This window comes from Rhincodon typus, chromosome 2 (genome assembly GCF_021869965.1).
Source record: "Rhincodon typus isolate 14 chromosome 2, sRhiTyp1.1, whole genome shotgun sequence".
Classification (NCBI taxonomy): domain Eukaryota; kingdom Metazoa; phylum Chordata; class Chondrichthyes; order Orectolobiformes; family Rhincodontidae; genus Rhincodon; species Rhincodon typus.
Window position 1 is genome coordinate 72,725,593 of NC_063333.1, and position 20,475 is coordinate 72,746,067.

At 40.5% G+C, this 20,475-nt stretch overlaps 1 protein-coding gene across 1 annotated transcript in view; it reads right to left on the reverse strand.

Moving 5' to 3' along the window:
* The window catches only part of LOC109931378 (cytoplasmic dynein 1 intermediate chain 1), a 236,843-nt gene that overhangs the window by 121,765 nt on the left and 94,603 nt on the right, over window positions 1–20,475 (reverse strand). The window contains exon 7 of the mRNA XM_048611130.1: window positions 2,858–2,944. Within this exon, the coding sequence (XP_048467087.1) occupies window positions 2,858–2,944 (87 nt within the window). The remainder of the gene's footprint in view (window positions 1–2,857; window positions 2,945–20,475) is intronic.

The following is a 20,475-nucleotide window of genomic DNA, read 5'->3' on the forward strand; positions in this document are numbered from 1 at the left end:
CTGTGCCTTTTACGTTCTCCACTCCTGGCCCCACATGACAGACAGTGCTTGCATCCCCTCTCAGTCTTTGAGTGTTCACCCACAAGCTGCCCTCCACCATAATTACTGCCAGACTTCACTCATCCCAACATCCTTCACCACGGACAGTTCTTGTGCACCAATCACTTCCCTGTTCATCAACATAACCACTCACAGGGAGTATTCACCCTTCTCAAATCACAGTTCACTCCTTTCCACACCTACACTCGCTAAACACCTTCTAAAATTACTGGTCCTGTCCAGTCAATGACCAGAATGCAAGCATTGTTGGTGCATTTCTGCTGGGTCAGGGAGCAAGGATAACACTGTCAGAAGTGAAGACAGTGGGGTGGTTACAGGAGTGTGCTGAGAGTTTGACCTGAAAACTTTTAGGGGTCGGAGGATGTTTTACCATGAAGCAAAGAACTGTGGATAATTATTCATGGCACCTATTATTTAAAAAAAAATACTTCCTACTATGAAATAGAGTTGAAAAATCACAATTAACGCAAGCTTTCGACATTACCTTAGAAAATGGCAACCCTGCCGCAAAATGTGAGCACAGTTGACTACTCCCAACCTCGACTCAGGAACAGTAGGATTTCAGGTACATTCAGTGTTTTTGAAAGAGAGAAATCAGAGTCTTGACCAAAATGAGTTCAGTTTCACCACAAAAAAGTAGGAGCAGAGAGAGGTAAACCAATCATAGACTTTGTACAGTACAGAAGGAGGTCATATAACCCATTATGTCTGTACAGGCTCCTGAAAGTCCCACTCTCCATAGCCCTCTAATTTCATCACTTTCAAATATATATCCAGCCCTCTTTTGAAACCTCCTATGGAACCTGCCTCCACCACTCTCCCAGGCGGGTGCATTCCCAATCCTTAACAACTGTCTGAGTAAAGAAGTTTCTCTTCATCTCACTCCTAGCTCTCTTGTTAACAATCTTGAAATTGTGACCCCTAATTACTGACATACCAACTTGTGGAAACAGAATATCCCTCCATATGCTGTCAAAAATGAACATTATTTTGAACAACTCAATAAGGTCACCTCAATCTTCTCTGCTCTAAGGAGACTGAGCCCAATCTCCCTAATCTTTGTTATATCTAAAATCCCTCACTCCTGGTGTCATTCTAGCAAATCTGCTTTGCACTCTCTCCAGGCCTTTAACCTCCTTCCTTAAATAAAGTGACCAGAACTGAACATAATTCTCCAAATGTGGTCTGACCAATGGTTTACAGAGGTGTAGCATCACTTCCTTGCTTTAATACTCAATGCCTCTATTTATAAATTTAAGGATCCTATAAACTTTTTTAACAACTGTTTCAACTTCCCTGGTCACCTTGAGAGAATCACGCACTTAAACCCCAAGATCTCTCTGCTTCTGTACTCCGCTTAAAGTTGCGTCATTGAGCCTGTATTGTCTTCATGTTTCTTCTACCTCGCATTTCTGGCTAAGATCGATAGCTAGGATTTACTGAGGAAGGCAAAACCAATCTGAAATTTATTAAATGTGATTCAAACATTACACCACAGAAAAAATATACTGCAATGAAATGTCTTTTGAAGTGGTAAATAATTGGTTGTTATATGTGAATATTCTGAGAAAACATATCCACATTAAAAACTTTCAATGACTTTACCCATACCACTCTCAGTGGAAGAGTCCCACAGACCCAAGACCCTTAGAGAGGAAAAGAGCTCTCATCTCCTTAAGTGGGATAGCCTTTATTTTTAAACTGTTTTCCTTAATCCTGATTTCACCCACAAGTAGAAACAATGTCCCAGCATCCGCCCTGTCAACTCCTCTCAGGACATTATGTTTCAATAAGATCACTTATCATTTTTCTAAACTCCTGTGGATACAGGCACAGCCTTTTCCAACCTTTTCTCATGAGACAATCCTCTTCCAAGGAATCAATCAAGTGAACCTATTCTAAACTGCCCTCTTTATAAATGCTCTAAACATTTATGTCTGTTCTTAAGTAGGATAATCAAAATAGTGCACAGAACGCAAAATGTGGACTCACCAATATCCTGCACAACTGTAGAAAAACATGCTTACTTTTATGTTCCATTTTCTTTGTAATAAACAACATTCAATTCACCTTCTAAATCACTTGCTGTACCTGTATACTAATATTTCTGATTCATTTATCAGGATGCCCAGATCTGAATTTCAGAGTTTCGCAACTTTTATAAATTTCTTTTAACATGCTTGTTTTCTATTATTCATGCCTAACTAGCTTAATTTACATATACCCCATCTGCTAACTTTTTACCCATTCACTTAATCTCCCTTTACAAAGTCATGTCTTTGTAAGTAGAGGTAATGACATGTACAATAGTATCAATAGCAAGCATACATTTGGTCTCTCCATCCAAGTCATTGATATGAAATTTAAGTGTGTGACTACTTACTGAGAATATTTCAAAACTAGCATTCAAACTTAAAAGGTGGTAAGATTAAAATACAATTTTCTTCAGTACATATTTCAAGCATATAAAACTGTCAATTTTGCTCACATTACTCATTCAACAACACTGTTGACATAAGCCCTTTCAACTCAAGAATTTCAGTGATTTATGAAATTTCAGTGATAACTGCCTAGCAAGCTCTGACTTGAAAGGCTGAAGGTTAAAAACATTAAACAGCAACCATGTTACCCAATGATTAACCCATCACTGGCAGTTTAACCCCGAAATCAATTCCTGAACTTTTGACTGCAGCTTTCTGTTTTGCAATTATTTCAATGTTGCATGATACGGCATACAGAACACAATCTACATAATTCACATGGATTTCACAAAAATGAAAGCAATGTAATTAACTACCTTCTTTAGTGTCAGCTTTCTGATCTTGGTTTTCCAGCTCAGATTCAGTTCCTAGATTCAGTTCAGGAATCTCGTCTTCTTCATCTTCTGCAGGAAAGGAAGTGAGAAAGAATCCCAATTAGGTCTGCTTGTGTATTCTATCAAATTTTCTCCTATTTTATAACAGGAAATCAGAGCCAGCACATGATAACATAGCAGAATGTGAAGGTCCCTCATTCAAAGCTTGCCAGCCAAGACATAAGTGAGGAAGCATTAACTCCAGAACACAAGCCCAAAAGTGACTGTAGAATTAACATACATCCCGTTTTAGCAAGTGCCAATATGAACTTAGCTGCAAGGAAAGCAGTATATTACAAAAATAGAATCCAATTTGCATTTGGTTGAGAGCGTGGGTAGGTCTGGAGTCAGATGAAAAGGGCGGCACAGTGGCTCAGTGGTTAGCACTGCTGCCTCACAGCTCCAGGAACCTGGGTTCGATTCCACCTTGGGGGACCGTCTGTGTGGAGTTTGCACATTCTCCCCGTGTCTGCGCGGGTTTCCTCCAGGTTTTCTCCTACAGTCCAAAGATGTTCAGGCTAGGTGGATTGGCCATGCTAAATTGCCCATTGTGTTCAGGGATGTGTAGATTAGGGGGATGGGTCTGGGTGGGATGCTCTGAAGGTCATTGTGGACTTGTTGGGCCGAAGGGCCTGTTTCCACACTGTAGTAGATTCTTTGATCTACGATGATGATGACACCAATGAACTAGATTCCATTCATAATCCTTCTGAATAATTAAAAATTATTTAATTATTACAGCAACTAGCAAAAATGAGCAAAAACATGTCTATATTATCGAAACTTCAACTACCACAATGCGCACTACTAACTCATTTTTAGAGTCATAGAAATGTACAGCATGGAAACAGACCTTTTGGTCTAATTCGTCCATGCTGACCAGATATCCTAGATAAATCCAGTCCCAGCATTTGGCCTATATCCCCTTTAAACCCTTCCTATTCATATTCCCATCCAAATGCCTATTGAATGTTATAGTTGTACCAGCCTCCACCACTTCCTCCGGCAGCTCATTCCATACATGCACCACCCTCTCCATGAAAAAGTTGCCCCATTAGGACCCTTATAAATCTTTCCCCTCTCACCTAAAACTTATGCCCTCTAGGTTTTCACCCTGCCACCCCAGGGAAAAGACCTTGTCTATTTACCCTATTCATGCCCCTCATGATTTTATAAATGCAGTGTCCAGGAGAGATGAATACACATGGTGCTATACTGGGGCCCACTTTTTCCACAGGGATTGTGATCGACAGCACTATACCCACTCAGCAACCAAAGCTAAGTACTCCCTGTATTTGAGGCACACAGGATCTGCAACATACTCCTCCAGTCACAATCAGAAAGATTATAAAGATCAGCATTCAGCCTCCGACGCTCCAGATAAAACAGCCCCAGCCTATTCAGCCTCTCCCTATAGCTCAAATCCTCCAACTCTGGCAACATCCTTGTAATTCTTTTCCGAACACTTTCAAGTTTTAATTTATCTTGATTACCCATGATGCATAATATGGTGACGAGCAATCTTGGAATTCTGTGGGGTGATTTATAATATTCACACTTGCATGGGCTTAACAGTTCTTAAAAAGGGACCATAAACATTGAGCTGTAATAGTCACAGAGGTCACCTGACTTACTGACATACGTACATACACACACAGGCTGGCCACGAAATTGGTGTTGGTTAGTTTAAACAACCAGCTGAGACCAACTGTTGTCTCAGGTTAAACCTTTACATGACAAGGATGCTCAAAGGACTATAAATTGTATAGACTTCAACCTTTCTTTGTTCTGGACACTAGCTCTCTTTTACCTTTGTACCTGTGCAAATGTTCAAGTGACTGCATGAAGGCCATATGTTTGACATCATCTATTATTTTTCTCAAGCTTAGCTCTTCCCCACAAAACCTTGAAATTGGCTCATTACTACACATAGTAACAGTTAACAATATTTTAACTGGGGAGAAAAGGTATGGGCTTGTGCAAAAACACCCAACTTTTATTGCAACCACCTAAGAATGTTAAAGAGAGGGGGATCAGTTTATCCCTTCTCACCTGGTTGTAACATCCTGCAGTGGTAAACAAAATTCTCAATCAAAATTATTTCTTGAAACGGTGTCTTTTTTCAGCACTAGAAATAGCAATTGATGATCATTGAAACAGCTACGGAAACTTGTTTAAATGCTGCCTGTGATCTGCTCTTCTGGACACCATATTTATGTGGCTAGTCCAACAATTTCTGGTCAACAGTAAACCCCACTAACAACATCCTGGGGATGTTGCAGTAGCAAGGTTTTGGGAAATAATAAAAGTCAAGATACACTAAATATCGGAAATCTGAAACAAACAATTGGAAATAGCCAGCAACTAGTCAGCATTTGTAAACAGAAAAATGGTTACCTTTTCATGTCTGTGACCTATTGTCAGAACTAGAAAACTTTTATAGCTTTAACAAGTTTCAAACAAGACCCAAGATATTGGTGAGCAAATGCAGTGTCCAGGAGAGATGAACACACATGGTGCTATACTGGGGCCCACTTTTTCACAGGGATTGTGATCGACAGCACTATACCCGCTCAGCAACCAAAGCTAAGTACTCCCTGTATTTGAGGCACACAGAATCTGCAACATACTTCTCCAGTCACAATCAGAAGGATTATGAATAGGATGAAATTCATCATTTTTTTTCACATCTCAGTGAGTCTATATGGGACAGAACCAGCCTGTGATTGGTGCAGTAGCTTTGAAGGCAACTGGTTGCATTGACCAGACTTTAGGGATGGACTGCTCTGAGAATCAAAAGTTGGCCAGTGTGAATCTGGAGTGGGAGGTTCTGCTGCCTATTATGGTGGAGGCTGCACAGGAGGTAGGGCAGGCTGGGGGTGTAAGGTGGCAGGTGGAAAAGGAGGAGTTGACCACATAGAAAGATCGGGGGGCAAGTAAGGAGGAGGCTGCACATTGGGGTGGGGAGAGAAAAGAAAAATGGAACATCCAACTACCTACGTAATCTTGAAATCACGGAGATAATTCATTCCTTGAGAATGATTGAGAAATATCTCATTGAAGATCACTTAAGATCAAGATCTACTGGTTGGAGAGAAATACAGCAGATACTATTGTGATCAACATGGCCAATTGGTAAATTGAAATCTACGATCATGATCAGAGATGTCATAAATAGGGTAGTGATTGCCTGGATAAAACATTCCAGCTTTGTGTACGTGTGATGGAAATGTATTAGCTATGACCTGGCTGACCTGTAGGATGTGTTGGTGGTGATGGGTTAAAGTGCCTATCACAGTTATTTTAAATAAAAATTTTTATTTCCAAATTATGTCTGTTTTCTTACAATGATGAATGTTGTGGTTTAAAGTTTAATTGAGGATTAATAACTAAGCATCTATTACTCAATTCTTCTTCTGTACCAGTCCAAAAACCCCAGATATAAATTCAAATACAGGTGGCATTTTTACCATGTAACTCCATCACCTAATAAATAACTGGTGAGTGTGGAAAAAAAAAAGGAGAGCTCTGAAAATAAAAGTAGTGGTCTCCAAAAATTATAAAGTAGCCCTTGGGAAGATCAAGAGGCACTCTCCAATTAAAATTTTGACAGGTTCAAAGCATGAAGCGTTGGTTGCATAATATGGACAACCAGGTGTATGCAATTGTCTGACAAAACTAAATTGTAAAGTACATCATACTGAAAACTAAACGTTTGATAGGTTTTATAAATAGAAGCATAGAGTTCAAAAGTACAGTTTTGCTGAACCCGTATAAAATGGTCCAATACTATCATGACTACGCTTTCTAATTCTAGGCATCAGAAGAATGTGAAGTCTTTGCACAGGTTGATTTATGAACTGTCAAATAGCATGTGGGAATTTGATAGCAGTGAATGAAATTATGAAGCATTTAGAAAGAATAAATAAAAACTGTTCCAAATTGCTAAAGGATTGACAATCAGATGACTTCCGATTTAACTTCATTTAAATTGGCTGGTACAAGAACCAGGGGCAAGAAGGAAAGACACCTAACAAAAAAATCGTTATGAATTGAAATTCACTTCCTGCTTGATAGAGGTGGATGCAGATTCAAATTAGTGTTCGAAAGGAAATTGGATAGATACTTGGAGTATAAAGGAATAGGTAAAGAATGCGTTAGGCAAGGGGAGGGTTAGTTACTGCAAGCCCTGACTGGATATCTCTTTGAAAGAACTGACACTGGCTTAATGGGCTGAATGGCCTCCTTCTGTGCTGCACTATTCTTTTGGACCTAAAATGCATCACTTGACAGTGGCTTTTAGGGGTAATGGGGGCAGGGGTGGGGGAGATGGAACAAGAGAAGCAACAGGGTCTATGATCCCACTCCATGCCTTAGGCACATGAGGGCTTGGTGGGCAGCAGATTATGACTGTGGAAGGCAAGAGTGACTTATAATGACAAAATTGATATAATGCAAGCCTAAAGATAGTGCCATAAGACAAATAGATAAATAAAAGATAGATCGAGACAAGATTTAAAATCAAAATTACCAGCACCTATTGTTCAAAACAAAAGAAAAGGGGAAATTGATAGACACAAACAACCTATACTAGTAGTGGGAGAGTCCAAGTTAAAGGAATATAAATGGACCAGGTTAACACACAGACGGTCCATAGACTCATTAAATGCTTGCAGGGCTGAATGGCATAATTTCATAATACAAAGTACATTTTTAACATATTCCAACTGCAAAATTAATACTGTTGTTTAGAAATAACAATATTTCATCAAAAAAAGCACAAAATTTTCTGGAATGCACAAATTTGGGATTTTTCAGCTTCTCATTCACATAAATCTAACATTGTACATATAACAAATTGGTAGTCCTTCCTGAACTATAAATAGCCATACAAAAAGAAAAAAAGTTATTTTAATCACAATGAAATTGAAATAGTAATTTTAACAACGTTGCATAGCAGCTTACAGTTTAAAACAAATTGGTACATGTACATTGCATTTCTGTGCCTCTAAATGAAAAGTTTGAAGGCTATGCAAACATCAGCCTGAAGAGCTTTGTGAACCTGGTCACCTATCACCCAGCAATTCATTTTATATGCAGTTCTCACCAGCTTCACTAATCAACTTGCTTCTGGGCAAAATACTTTGCTGAACTAAAAGGTTAATGACTTTGGAATAGAGAGTTTTAACACAGCATTAGAGCAACCAAAGATGAGGTCAGAAACAAATGCAAATGCAGATGAATTGGAAATATTAATACAACCCACTCAAAATACCACAATCTTATATCAGAAGAAAACAAAAACAGGAAACCATGTTTCATGCAGATGTTTTAGGCCTCTTTGATGATTCCTAAGATTGGTACAATTCTGAGCACTCCTCAGCTATCAAAAACCAAATTACATTTTTCACCTGAAGATCAGATAGATATTTGACAATTATGTTTTTGAAAAGGTTAACAAATGTTAATTACATTGCAAGCTGTTCACTATAAAATTAAGGGCCTACAATTTTCTGGCATACTCATATTATCTGAGCTTTTCAGCTTCCTGTTCACATCAATCGAATTCTACACTGTAATTTGCTGAAACATAGATACATTTAGTGTGGTTAGATCAATAATGAATTGACAACATTGTGAAAGGCACAGTCAATGCATTTATACATTACAAATCAATGAGTTATAGAGTAATCCAGAGCAGACACAGACCATTTGGTCCAAATCATCAGCGCCAACCCGACATCCCAATCGGACCCAGTCTCATTTGCCAGCATTTGGCCTATATCCCTCTAAACCCTTCCTATTCATATACCCATCCATTTGCCTTTTAAATATTGTAATTGTACCCTTCTCCACCACTTCCTCCGACAGCTTGTTCCATACACGCACCACCGTCTGTGTGAAAACGATACCCCTCAGGTCCTTTTTAAACCTTTCCCCTCTCACCTTAAACCTACGTCCTTTAGTTTTGGACTAACCCACCTTAGGGTAAAGACCTTGGCTATTCACCCTATCCATGCCCATCATGATTTTATAAATCTCTACAAAGGTCACTCCTCAGCCTCTAACACTCAAGGGGAGGAAAAGCCCCAGCCTATTCAGTCTGTCTATACAGCTCAAAACCTCCAACCTGGCAACATCCTTGTAAATAATTTCTGCATCCTCTCAAGTTTAATAGCATCTTTTCTATAGGAGGACAACTAGAATTATATGTAGAATTCCGAAAGTGGCCTAACCAATGTCATTTACAGCCACAACAGGACATCCCCAACTCCCATACTCAATATTCTGACCAATGAAGGCAAGCATGCTATGCTTTTCTCACCATCCTCTCTACCTGCAACTCCACTGTCAAGGAACTATGCACCTGCACGTCTGGGTCTCTTTGTTGGGCAACACTCCCTAGGGCCCTCCCATTAACTGTATAAGTCCTGCCCTGATTTGCCTTACCAAAATGCAACACCTCACATTTATCTAAATTAAACTCCATCTACCACTCCTCGGCCCACTGGCCCATCTGATCACGATCCCATTGTACTCCAAGATACCCTTCTTCACTGTCCACTGCACAAACTATTTTGGTGTCATCTGCAAACTTACTAACCATACCTCCTATATTCACACTTGTATATGACATGGAGGTCCTGGTATTGGACGGGTGGTGATGCCAGGTTTCTCCAATTTCCTGATCTTGGTGTCCATGTAGGTGCCATAGTTCCTTTGCCTTATCTGCTTGACAATGTCTCGTAGCTGGTCCAATTTACCCTGAGTCTAAGCTGAGACTATGGACTCTATCTTAATTTCATGGTTGTGGCATTTGCTATAGAGTTGGTGTACGAGACGATGGAGGATTGTGCAAGAGGTGCGACGGCAGAGTCTCTCAGCGCAGTCTGTGCTGAAGGTCAACTTGAGTGGGTTCATGATCTGTCGTCCTTTCTAGATCTTCTCTGCTTTCTTGCATCTCTGCAGAAACTTGATATCTGCGTCGATATACACAATCTTCCTGGAGGTCCACATCATGGCTACCTTCGACACCACCAACTGTCGGCTGAAAGTGGAGAGGAAGTGCTGGTGTTGGACTGTTATAAATTTATATAAATGACGAAAAGTGATGGACTCAGCACTGATCTTTGTCGCACACCAGTGGTCACAGGCCTCCGGTCTGAAAAGCAACCCTGCACAACCACCCTCTGTCTCCCACTTTCAAGTTAATTTTGGATCCAATTGGCTAGCTACCCTTGGATTCCATGTGATCTAACTTTACTAACCAGACTACCATGTGGAACATTGAGATAAGGAGAAAATTCTTCATCCAGTCAGCAGTGAGTTTGTGGAATTCACCAGCACAAAGTAGTTGAGGTCAAAACGCTGTGTTTTCAATAAGGAGGTAGACACAGATTTTGTGGCTAAAGGGAGTGAGTATACTTCAAAAAGTACTTAATTAGCAGTAAACCATTTTGACATTTGGTGATCACGAGAAGTGCTGTGTGAATGCAATATACACAAATAATTTTCTTGTTTAGCCCCAGAACAACCAAATGACATTATAAATTCTACTTAGCACTGACACCAGGAGACAAATGAACAGCAACTTCTAAAATCAACCTCAAAAAGTCAACTACAATTTTGAAAGATCTAGAAAGCTAAAGGAAAAAAGAAATCTCTCATGTTTATATAACCTAATCAGCAGCATCTTCCTGATGTTCTGCGCAGGATCCTCAGTTGCGGTATTACAGAAAATCAATAAATTTAATCCACAATGATGATAGTCACAGGCTACTTAAACGGAATTTTCAGCAACACAGGGTTCCTGCTAAAGGCCCCTTGATTCTGGCTTGCCAGAATGCATCAGCAAGATGAGAGATCCTATACTTTGCTGTCGGGGACATGTCTTATTTCTTGGATGAATGTCCTGTAAAAGGGAACATCTGTCGTATGTTGACTGAAGGACCTCACAACTCCTTAGCAGACACCAGCGATCTGCAGAGTCTAACTGAAAAGAAACAGACCCACAAAAATTGTAAACCACTATGAACAGTCATGGCCTGTGATAAGACCCAACAAAAAGATTAACTTTTTCCTGGAGCATTTCAGTAGCAACTAATTGAATCCTTTCTGAGGCACAAATCTGCTCCATAGATATTCCTTTGGAAAGCATCTGTTCCCTGCACATTGCATTGGTAGCAGTTTGGAAATCTGTTCAGTCTCTGGCCACGTTGCCTCAAGTGATGTGCTTACACCTTCTGCTCCTCCTCCAGGTCATCTATTATCAGGAAAAGGGGCAATTTCCAGTTTTACTTTTTGGGGGTTTGGGGCAAGCACTGATGCAATTAGATGCTAACAGGATTCTAAATAGCAAAGCTGACAAGAAAGAACAGTCAAAAGTGGGTGTTTTGGATAAACTATTCTTAGTATAATACAGACTACTGAGCTGAGGCTCCAGAATATTAATGGGCCTTCTGCCTCCAAGGCAGATAATCATGTTCTGGCCATAAAGCACAATAGCAGGTCAGCAAGATCATTATTTTTCAGTGTACGGGGTATAAGTAGCTGTGTATAAATAATGGTACAATTAGCAATCCCCATCGGATATAACGGTGGCTGAGCAGAGAACAGATTTTAGTCTAATTTGATAAAGCTAACACTGAAATGATGAAAATGTGTCAAATACTAAAATTAGGTTTTTTAAATAATTTGGAATGTATTTGCAATATTCAGGATAAAATATTATTTGTTAAATTCATGGATGTATTTACTTGTGAAAGAAAAGCACAAATAAAGTCTGAAGAATTTAAATATTAACAGCATGACCTTAAAACTCATGGCAATTCTCTTTCAAATTTAGCATAGAAAATTGAATGACAATGTACACCAGTGGTTTCCAACCTTTTCAATATCAAGGCACACTTCAATGAGACAAAAAGAATTCCACAGTGAAATAACTCCACAGAGGTTGGTATCCCATCACCAAGTTACCATTACGCGTGGAGAGCCCTCGACACTGATCCAGCTGCCTCAGGGCCAGCTCAGAGAGAACAGGATGCTCTTATCTATCAGCCAGGGCTCCCAGTTTGGACCAGATTAACAGCCCCAATCAGGGAACTCATATTCTATGAGGTTCACCTGGCTGACCACTTTACAGTCACTACACATGGCATACCCACTTTAAGCTGAATTGATTGCTCACAAACATCACATTTACTATGGTTATGACCTTACTAGAGAGGTTTACAACATATTGCACACAACAAGCTAAAGAATAATTAAAAGCATTAATGTTGAATTGATTCATTTATTGTCACGTGTCTTCAATGTAAAAATACAGTGAAAAGTGTGTACCTTTACCATACATATACGGCTCTATTCACATTAACTTAGAATAAGATAAAATAAAGATGACTTAAGACAGTCCACTTTCCACTGCCGCAGTCTTGCTCCAACCTTTCGAGCCCACGCCATGCCTCTGCCAGAGTCCCGCTCTGGGCTGCCTCACTGGCCCACTCTTGATTTGCCGCTGTCGCTCCGGTCCATGCTTGATCCGCCACTGCTGCAGGACACAACCCGTGCATTCAGCTTTAGGCACATGGTTCCTGGCTGCCACCGGGCTCCTTCGCAACTACTTAGGTAGATAGTTAAAACGGGTGGGTGGGGGGAGCTAGAATCACTACAGAGGGAGAGAGAAGATGGGAGAAAAAAAAAAGGATGGACAAAAAAAAACGAAAGAGAAAGGGAACTGGCGAGCAGAGTGGAGCTCCGAATGGAGCGACTTACCCTGCCACCACCTTGCCAAAAAATGTTTCAAATCCACTTGCAAAAAACACACAACCTTTGACTATGAGTACACACATCTTTCAAAATCTGTTAAACTGAACTATTTCTAACTACTTATGAAGCATGGATCACAGCAAAACATAACATAAATTGCAACTTACTGGGGTACTGGGAAACCTGGGCCTACAGCTATGTGCAGAGCCTTTTGATTTGGGGAAAATTTGATGAAAGGGTTGCCCTCAAATATTGTCGATGGAACAAGTGCTCCCTCCTATTGCTTTTCATGTACTCCAGTGTTGAGAAAGCTAGCTCACAGGAGCTAATGTTGTCACAAAGACAAACAGGGATGGTTGGATATTCATGTACCACATCAGCCAAAACATGTACAGAAAAAACATCTCTCCAAACCAAAACAGAAATTGCTGGCAAAACTCAGCAGGGCTGCCAGTATCTGTGGGGAGAAAAAGAGTTAACACTTCCGATTTGGTGGCTCTTCAGGTGTGGAATTTCCTGCCCAGTGAAGCAGTTGAGGCTACCTTATTTAATGTTTTTAAGGCAAAGATAGATAGAATTTTGAACAGTAAAGGAATTAAGGGTTATGGTGAGCAGGTGGGTAAGTGGAGCTAAGTGCGCAAAATGATCAGCCATGATCTTACTGAATGGCAGAGCAGGCTTGATGGGCCAGATGACCTACTCCTTTTTCTTTTATGTCAGCTTTTATGCTGACACAGAAGACAGTGAACAAAACAGTGTTCCACATTTGTTGAGGGGAAGTAGAAATTCAACCTTCAATGCATCTTGACAGGTGCATCTACCACTGACATTGCTAGTGGAAACAGCTCAAGTGAATCCCTTGCCACTGTCTCTTGCCAAAACACCAGCTTTGACCTGAAACCTTGAAGTTTATCTATGGTGGTTAAGATCATCTCATTCTTCCTCTGCATTTTAGTATTCAGCTCATTCAGATGGCTGAAATTATCTGTGAGATATGCCAGTTTATCCCACCAGTAATCATCAGAAACTAACTCTTTGTAAGGCAGTTCATACACTGTTGAACATTCTGCTCTCTCTGGAGCTCATGAATGCGGGACAGAACTTGCCCTCGTGCACTTAGGTGCATAACAGTTAACTTTGGTGCTTAGCCTCCTTTTTGTGCACACAAAATAAGGGACAAATATGATTTCAATAGCTGCAATTTTATGTAATTTACAATTTTCACACCTTGCTCTAATACAAGATAACACAGCTGGAGCTGGAGGAACGCAGCAGGCCAGGCAGCATCAGAGGAGCAGGAAAGCCGACGTTTTGGTTCGGGACCCTTCTTCAGAAATGGTGGACGGGAAGGGGGCTCTGAAATAAATAGAGAGGGGGGTTTGGGCGGGGAAAGTAGGTGGGATGGTGATAGATGAGTGCAGGTAGGTAGTGGTGGGGATTGGTCAGTGAGGTGGGAGTAGCGGATAGGTGGGAGAGAAAACAGACAGGTCAAAGAGGTGGGATGAGAGGGAGGGTTAGTCATGGGATGAGGCTGGGAGTGGGGAGATTTTGAAGCTAGTAAAGTCCATACAGTGAGACCATTGGGTTGTAGGCTCCCGAGGCGGAATATGAGGTGCTGCTCCTCCAGTTTCCGGCTGTGACACTGGAGGAGGCCCAGGATGGACATGTCGTCCAGGGAGTAGGAGGGGGAGTTGAAGTGGTTCGCGACTGGAAGGTGTTGTCGTTTGTCGCAAACTGAGCACAGGTGCTCTACAAAGTGGTGTCCAAGCCTCCGCTTCGTCTCACCGATGTACAGGAGGCCACATTGGGAACTGCAGATACAATCGACCACATTAGCGGATGTGCAGGTGAACATCTGTCCGATGTGGAAAGTGTTTTTTGGGGCCTGGGATGGAGGTAAGGGGGGGAGGTGTAGGGGCAGGTGTAGCACCTCCTGCGGTTGCAGGGAATGGTGCCAGGGGTGGTGTGGCTAGTTGGGAGTGTGGAGCAGACGAGGGAGTCACGGAGACAGCGGTCCCTCCGGAAGGCAGATAAGGGTGGGGTGGGAAATATATCCTTCGTAGTGGAGTCAGATTGCAGGTGGTGGAAGTGGCAGAGAATGATGCGTTGAATCCAGAGGTTAATGGGGTGATACGTGAGGACAAGGGGGATTCTGTCTTTGTTTTTACTGCAGGGAGGGGGTGTGAGGGCAGAGGTGCGGGAAACGCAAGAGATGCGGTTGAGGGCGTTTTTGACCACCGAAAGGGGAAAGTACGAAATACAAGGACATCTGGGGTGTTCGGGAGTGGAACGCCTCATCTTGGGAGCAGATGCGGCAGAGGCGGAGGAATTGGGAGTAGGAGATCACATTCCTGCAGGAAGGTGGGAGAGAGGTGGTGTAGTCTAGGTAGCTGTGGGAGTCGGAGGGCTTGAAATAGATATCAGTTGAGGTCGTCACCAGAGATGGAGACAGAGGTGTCCAGGAAAGAGAGAGAGGTATCAGAGATGGTCCAGGTGAACTTGAGGTTGGGGTGGAAGGTGTTGGTAAAGTTGATGAACTGTGGGAGCACGAGGCGGCACTGATACAGTCATCGATGTAGCGGAGGAAGAGGTAGGTGGAAGGGATGGCTCTAATGCTACAGCTAACTCTCACTGCATCATTTTGACTAAAGAGCTTCATGGTGAAGGATGCAATGGGCGATCTAAATGTTAGGACTTTGTTCTTTCACTTTAGTGACTTTCCCCATCATGGGAACAAGGGAAAGCTTCAGTGCAAATATTCCCACACATGGGTCAGATAAGCTCGTTTTCCCTCCAGTAAGAATCTGTTACTCAAAATATTTTTTAACCAGTTGCATGATTTGGTAGCTCCTTACAAGAGAAAAGATTCTCTTCAATGGAGTTTCCATTGACATAGTAAAAGTTTGCTAGTACCTGGCAGAGTCCGCTTGTATCAGTGGACTTGTCAATCCGCAAATCTGGTTTAACCTCTCTTGCAGCACCTCCTCCATATTAGCGAACATGTTGTCAATTCACCATTTAACTATATTATCAGAGTGGAACTTTGTTGATCTCTTTTGCAATATCAGCTCCTGACATCACACCTACAATTTTTTTTTTTAAGACACAGGCATGATTGCAGTTTCGGCAATCATATGGGGCTTGATTTTGCTACAAGCTCAGCCACCAGGTAATTAGCTTCTTGAACTTTATCTAATACCTGTACACACTCCATCAGATGCTGGGTCTGCTTGATGTTTTGTTTATTCAAGTTCTTGAAGTTCTGAATGCGTTTGTTCAGACATGGATACTTCATCTGTAAATGGCATCTTAACTCACTGCTTTCTCTCCAAGGATGCTGCCAGGCCTGCTGAGTTTCTCCAGCAATTGTTTTTATTTCTTGCTTTTTCAGATATTTCACTGACTGAATTAATAGAGGAAGCATGTCTTTTGACAAGTAGTTTATCAATTTCTTAGAATTTAAGACCCAGGTAAGTGGTTCAAGGAAAATTATTCACTTTAAAATTTGTGCGAATGTGTAAATGTGTTCCGGCATGCAGTCCAGTTCAACAGCTATTTAATTGTCCCCTCTTTGGTGTGCACACGCAGTTTCTTCTCATGACAAATTATTCAACCTGTGCATGCAGGTGCTAAATCTCCGCACGTGCAACATTGGACGCCACTACGCAAAGCAGCACTGCTCTCAAGACTTTTGCGGCACACAACTCACCTTGCTTCAGCATGCTGGTTGGAAACCTTTGATACACACACATATCATATGGCACTTGTGGTTACCTCATTAAAATTATTGCACACATATCATGGCAACCAAAAACACAAAAGGCCACTGGTTTTACTGTTCACCCCATCACCAACCCTCTGCAAGACCGGACTGGGGGCTAGAAAAGTTCAGCCCAAGGTTTTTGAAACTAGTCATCAGTTTTGGCAGTTTTCTATGTTGGCATGCAGGTTTTAACTTTTATTGACATCAGATAAAACATGTTGCACAATTATGGCCAAATCTTGACAGTTAACAATATGCCACACCTTTAGTAAATGACTTTAATTTTTGGTGAGGGCTTAGAATACAAATGTTTACTAAGTGATTGCTAAATAAATAGCAGCATTTTAATAAGAATACTATTTACTGCATGTGTACAAGGCACAGTATAGATTTTTTTCAAATATAACTCATGCAAATAGCAATTATATGTGAGATGACCTTTCTCATGTTCTAAATGATATGTAATGGAATGATGTAATATGCTCTTGTAAGAATTAAAAATAATTTTCTGCTTATGAGAAATTGCAACTAGGAAAGCAAATGGAACTAAAAACACTTTTCCTGTGGGTATAATTAGTTGAATACACATAGATACCATCATCTTATGTTTTCTTTTAAATACTAACAATGGAATGTTGATGTACTTCACAAGGATTAATTAGAATTATTCCAAGATACCATATTTCTGCGGCAAACAAAACTGTGTCCATTGAGTCAGTTTGCCGAGTAGGGAATTCACAGTAACCATCAATAGAATATCAACACCTGTAAAAAGTAGCTCAAACACTATCTACCAAAGCTTGATCATCTAATTCTTAAACCAGGCAAGAAAAGATGATCATACAGGAAAGCAATGTTACTTCAGTGTTATTGCTGGATCTGAAAACCACTACGTTTTCTGACCTTAAAATTAAGTTGCCCAAGGTGAAACCTTTGTAGCGTGCTGCAAAAGCTTTAATCAGCATCCTTTCCATCCATATAATTGCAACACACAGGACACTTGTCACAACCTACATTTCACAGAACTTGAATCCAAACTGCACAACATGACAGTGGCAAAAGATCTAACATAGCAGTGACAAAGAAAGAACACTAACAGAGCGACAATCGTAGAAGATAGCTTCAATTTAAAAAAATATACCACTTTCCAACTTCCATTTACAAGACACGTATCTAGCAATGTTTTATTAACTGTGTCAATTTCCTTTGAATTTTGGCAGGAGAAAACTTACATATTGAGGCTGTTCTTCTTGCATATTGTTTTAAATAATAGTTATGATTCATAACCAAATCATTAGTTATAAATTAATAGGGCCATTATCAAAATTAAATAGTTAAAAAGTGATTGTTTGGTCCAACAGGTATATTTTATTCTATTTTCAAAGTGAAATAAAGATCAATTGTACTGAGCAATTTTAAATTAATGACAATATAATGGGGCAGCTGAGGATACACAAGAGGAAAATACTTATTGTTCTATTGCTTTTTAAAAAAAAACACAGCAACATATACATTGTATCAAAGGAGATCATTACCCTGATTTCACTTCTATTTATTCTCATGACATTCCAAGAAAGTTTTACCGCACAAAATATTTTTAAAGCCTCATCGTCTCCACATGTGTAAAGAAACTCAAGAATGCAAAACTCTTCCTCATGGTATTTTTGGTAATGGACTAGCAAAAACAATTAAGGTTAGGATGAACACAATTTAAGATTATCAAAACATACACAATAACAATAAACAAAATGGATCTACAATCTTTTTTCCCTTCATAGCAAATTAAATGATTTCAAGCAAGCCTGGCATTAAGATTGTATAATACTTTGTACCAATTACTTTAGTAAATTCCACAAGAATTCCAGATTACATAAAGGATTTTACTGTGGTGATACTGCATAAAGAACAGTTGGGCATAGGTTTCTATTCCCAATCAAACAGTGTAATTTCCAAGTTCAGTTGTGCCAGTGGAGTTAAGTTATAGGAAGGATATTGTCAAGCTGGAGAGGGCTCAGAAGAGATTTACCAGGATGTTGCTGGGTATGGAAGGTTTGAGTTATAAGGAACGGCTGGATAGGCTGGGACGTTTTTCACTGGAGCATAGGAGGTCGAGTGGTGACCTGGCAGAAGTTTATAAAATAATGGGAGGTATAGATAGAGTTGATGGTAGCTGTCTTTTCCCTAAGATGGAGAATTTCAAGACAAGGGGACACATTTTTAAAGTGAGAGGAGGGAGACTTTAAAAAGACATCACAGGCAATTTTTTTACACAGAGGGTGGTTTGCGTGTGGAATGAACTTCCTAAGGAAGTGGCGGATGCAGGTACAATTACCATTACAATTACAATTACAATGTTTAAAAGCCATTTGAACAGATATATGAATAGGAAAGGTCTGGAGGGATATGGGCCAGGAGCAAGCAGGTGGACTAGAATAGTTTGGGATTATGTTCAGCATGGACTGGCAGGACCGAAGGTTCTGTTTCTGTGCTGTGAGACTCTACAAGTCCCATGGAATCACAGAATTACTAGTGTAGAAAAGGCATTTCAGTCCATCCTGTCTGCACTGCTCTATGAATGAGAAATTCACTTCATACCATTCTCCTTGCACTGTTCCTCTTCAAATAACAGTTCAACTCACTTTTGAAGCATCAATTAAACCCGTCTCTATGAAAAGCTCAGAAAGTGCATTCCAGACCCTATCGGTACACTGTATAAGAAAGCTTTATTTCCACAACATCATTTCTGTTTCTTTCAATAATTACTTTAAATCTGTGCCCTCTTGTTTTCAACCCTTTCATGAGTGGCAAAAATGTATCTCCCTACACACACCATCTTAAAAAAACCACCTCATCCGCATGATTTTCAGTACCTTTATTAGATTTAATCTCTAGTTTCTCTTCTCCAAGAGAAACGGTCCTAAACTTTTCCAATCTATCTGCATAACTGAAATTTTGTATCCCTGAAACCATTTACATGAAAATACCTCTTCTGCACTCTCTCAAAAGCCTTCATATCCTATCTAAAAAGTGTTCCACCATACCTGATACAATAGCTGAAACCAATCTAATGTCTTATACAAGACACTAGTGTAGCAGTCTCCTGGTCCAGCGCGGCGGATTCTCGGCCCAACATGGTCTTCTGGTCCCAAGATGATTCCTCAAAGTGCGGTGCCACAATGGTTAAGCACTTAAGACTGTAATGCTTGAGCTTTCAGCTTTATTTCTTTATTTTCTACTTAAAACTAAGGTGGCCAGCAAAATATGTAAGGTTTAACCTTATTTCACATGCTTTACACTATTCTATAATTACTGTAATGTTTAACTTTTAACTCTGTTCTTAAGATTCTGTACCTAGGCACTTGTACCCAAGATGGCGTCTTGTGCAGTGACGTTGTACACTTTTCACTGTACTCCTGTACTTTTGTACTTGAGTACACATGACAATGAAATCCAATCAACTTCAACATAACCTCCTTAGTTTTGTACTCTCTGCCTCCATTAAGGCCCAGGATACTGTATGCTTTATTTACTGCTCTCTCAACCTACTGTGCCACCTTTCATGACACATATAAACCTGTCTGCCCATTTCAACAACTTACCCAAGTCCTTTCAGAGTTTTACACTGTCCACCTCAGAGTTTGCAGTAATTCTAAGTTTTGTTTTGACCGCAGAGTCTAGGTCATTGATATCTATTAGGAAAGGCAAGTACCCCAACACTGACTCCTGGGGAACTTCATTACAAGACTCCCTCCAGCCCAAACAACATCCATTAACTATTTCTCTATTTCCTGCCAGTCAAGCAATTGCACATCCATCTTGCTACTAATCTTTTATTCCATGAGATGTGTAAGATTTGCTCACCTGTTTCTCATGCAAAACTGTATGAAATGCCTCAGAGATAGTAGGAACTGCAGATGCTGGAGAATCTGAGATACCAAGGTGTCGAGCTGGATGAACACAGCAGGCCAAGCAGCATCAGGGGAGCAGGAAGGCTGACGTTTCGGGCCTAGACCCTTCTTCAGAAAAAAGGAGA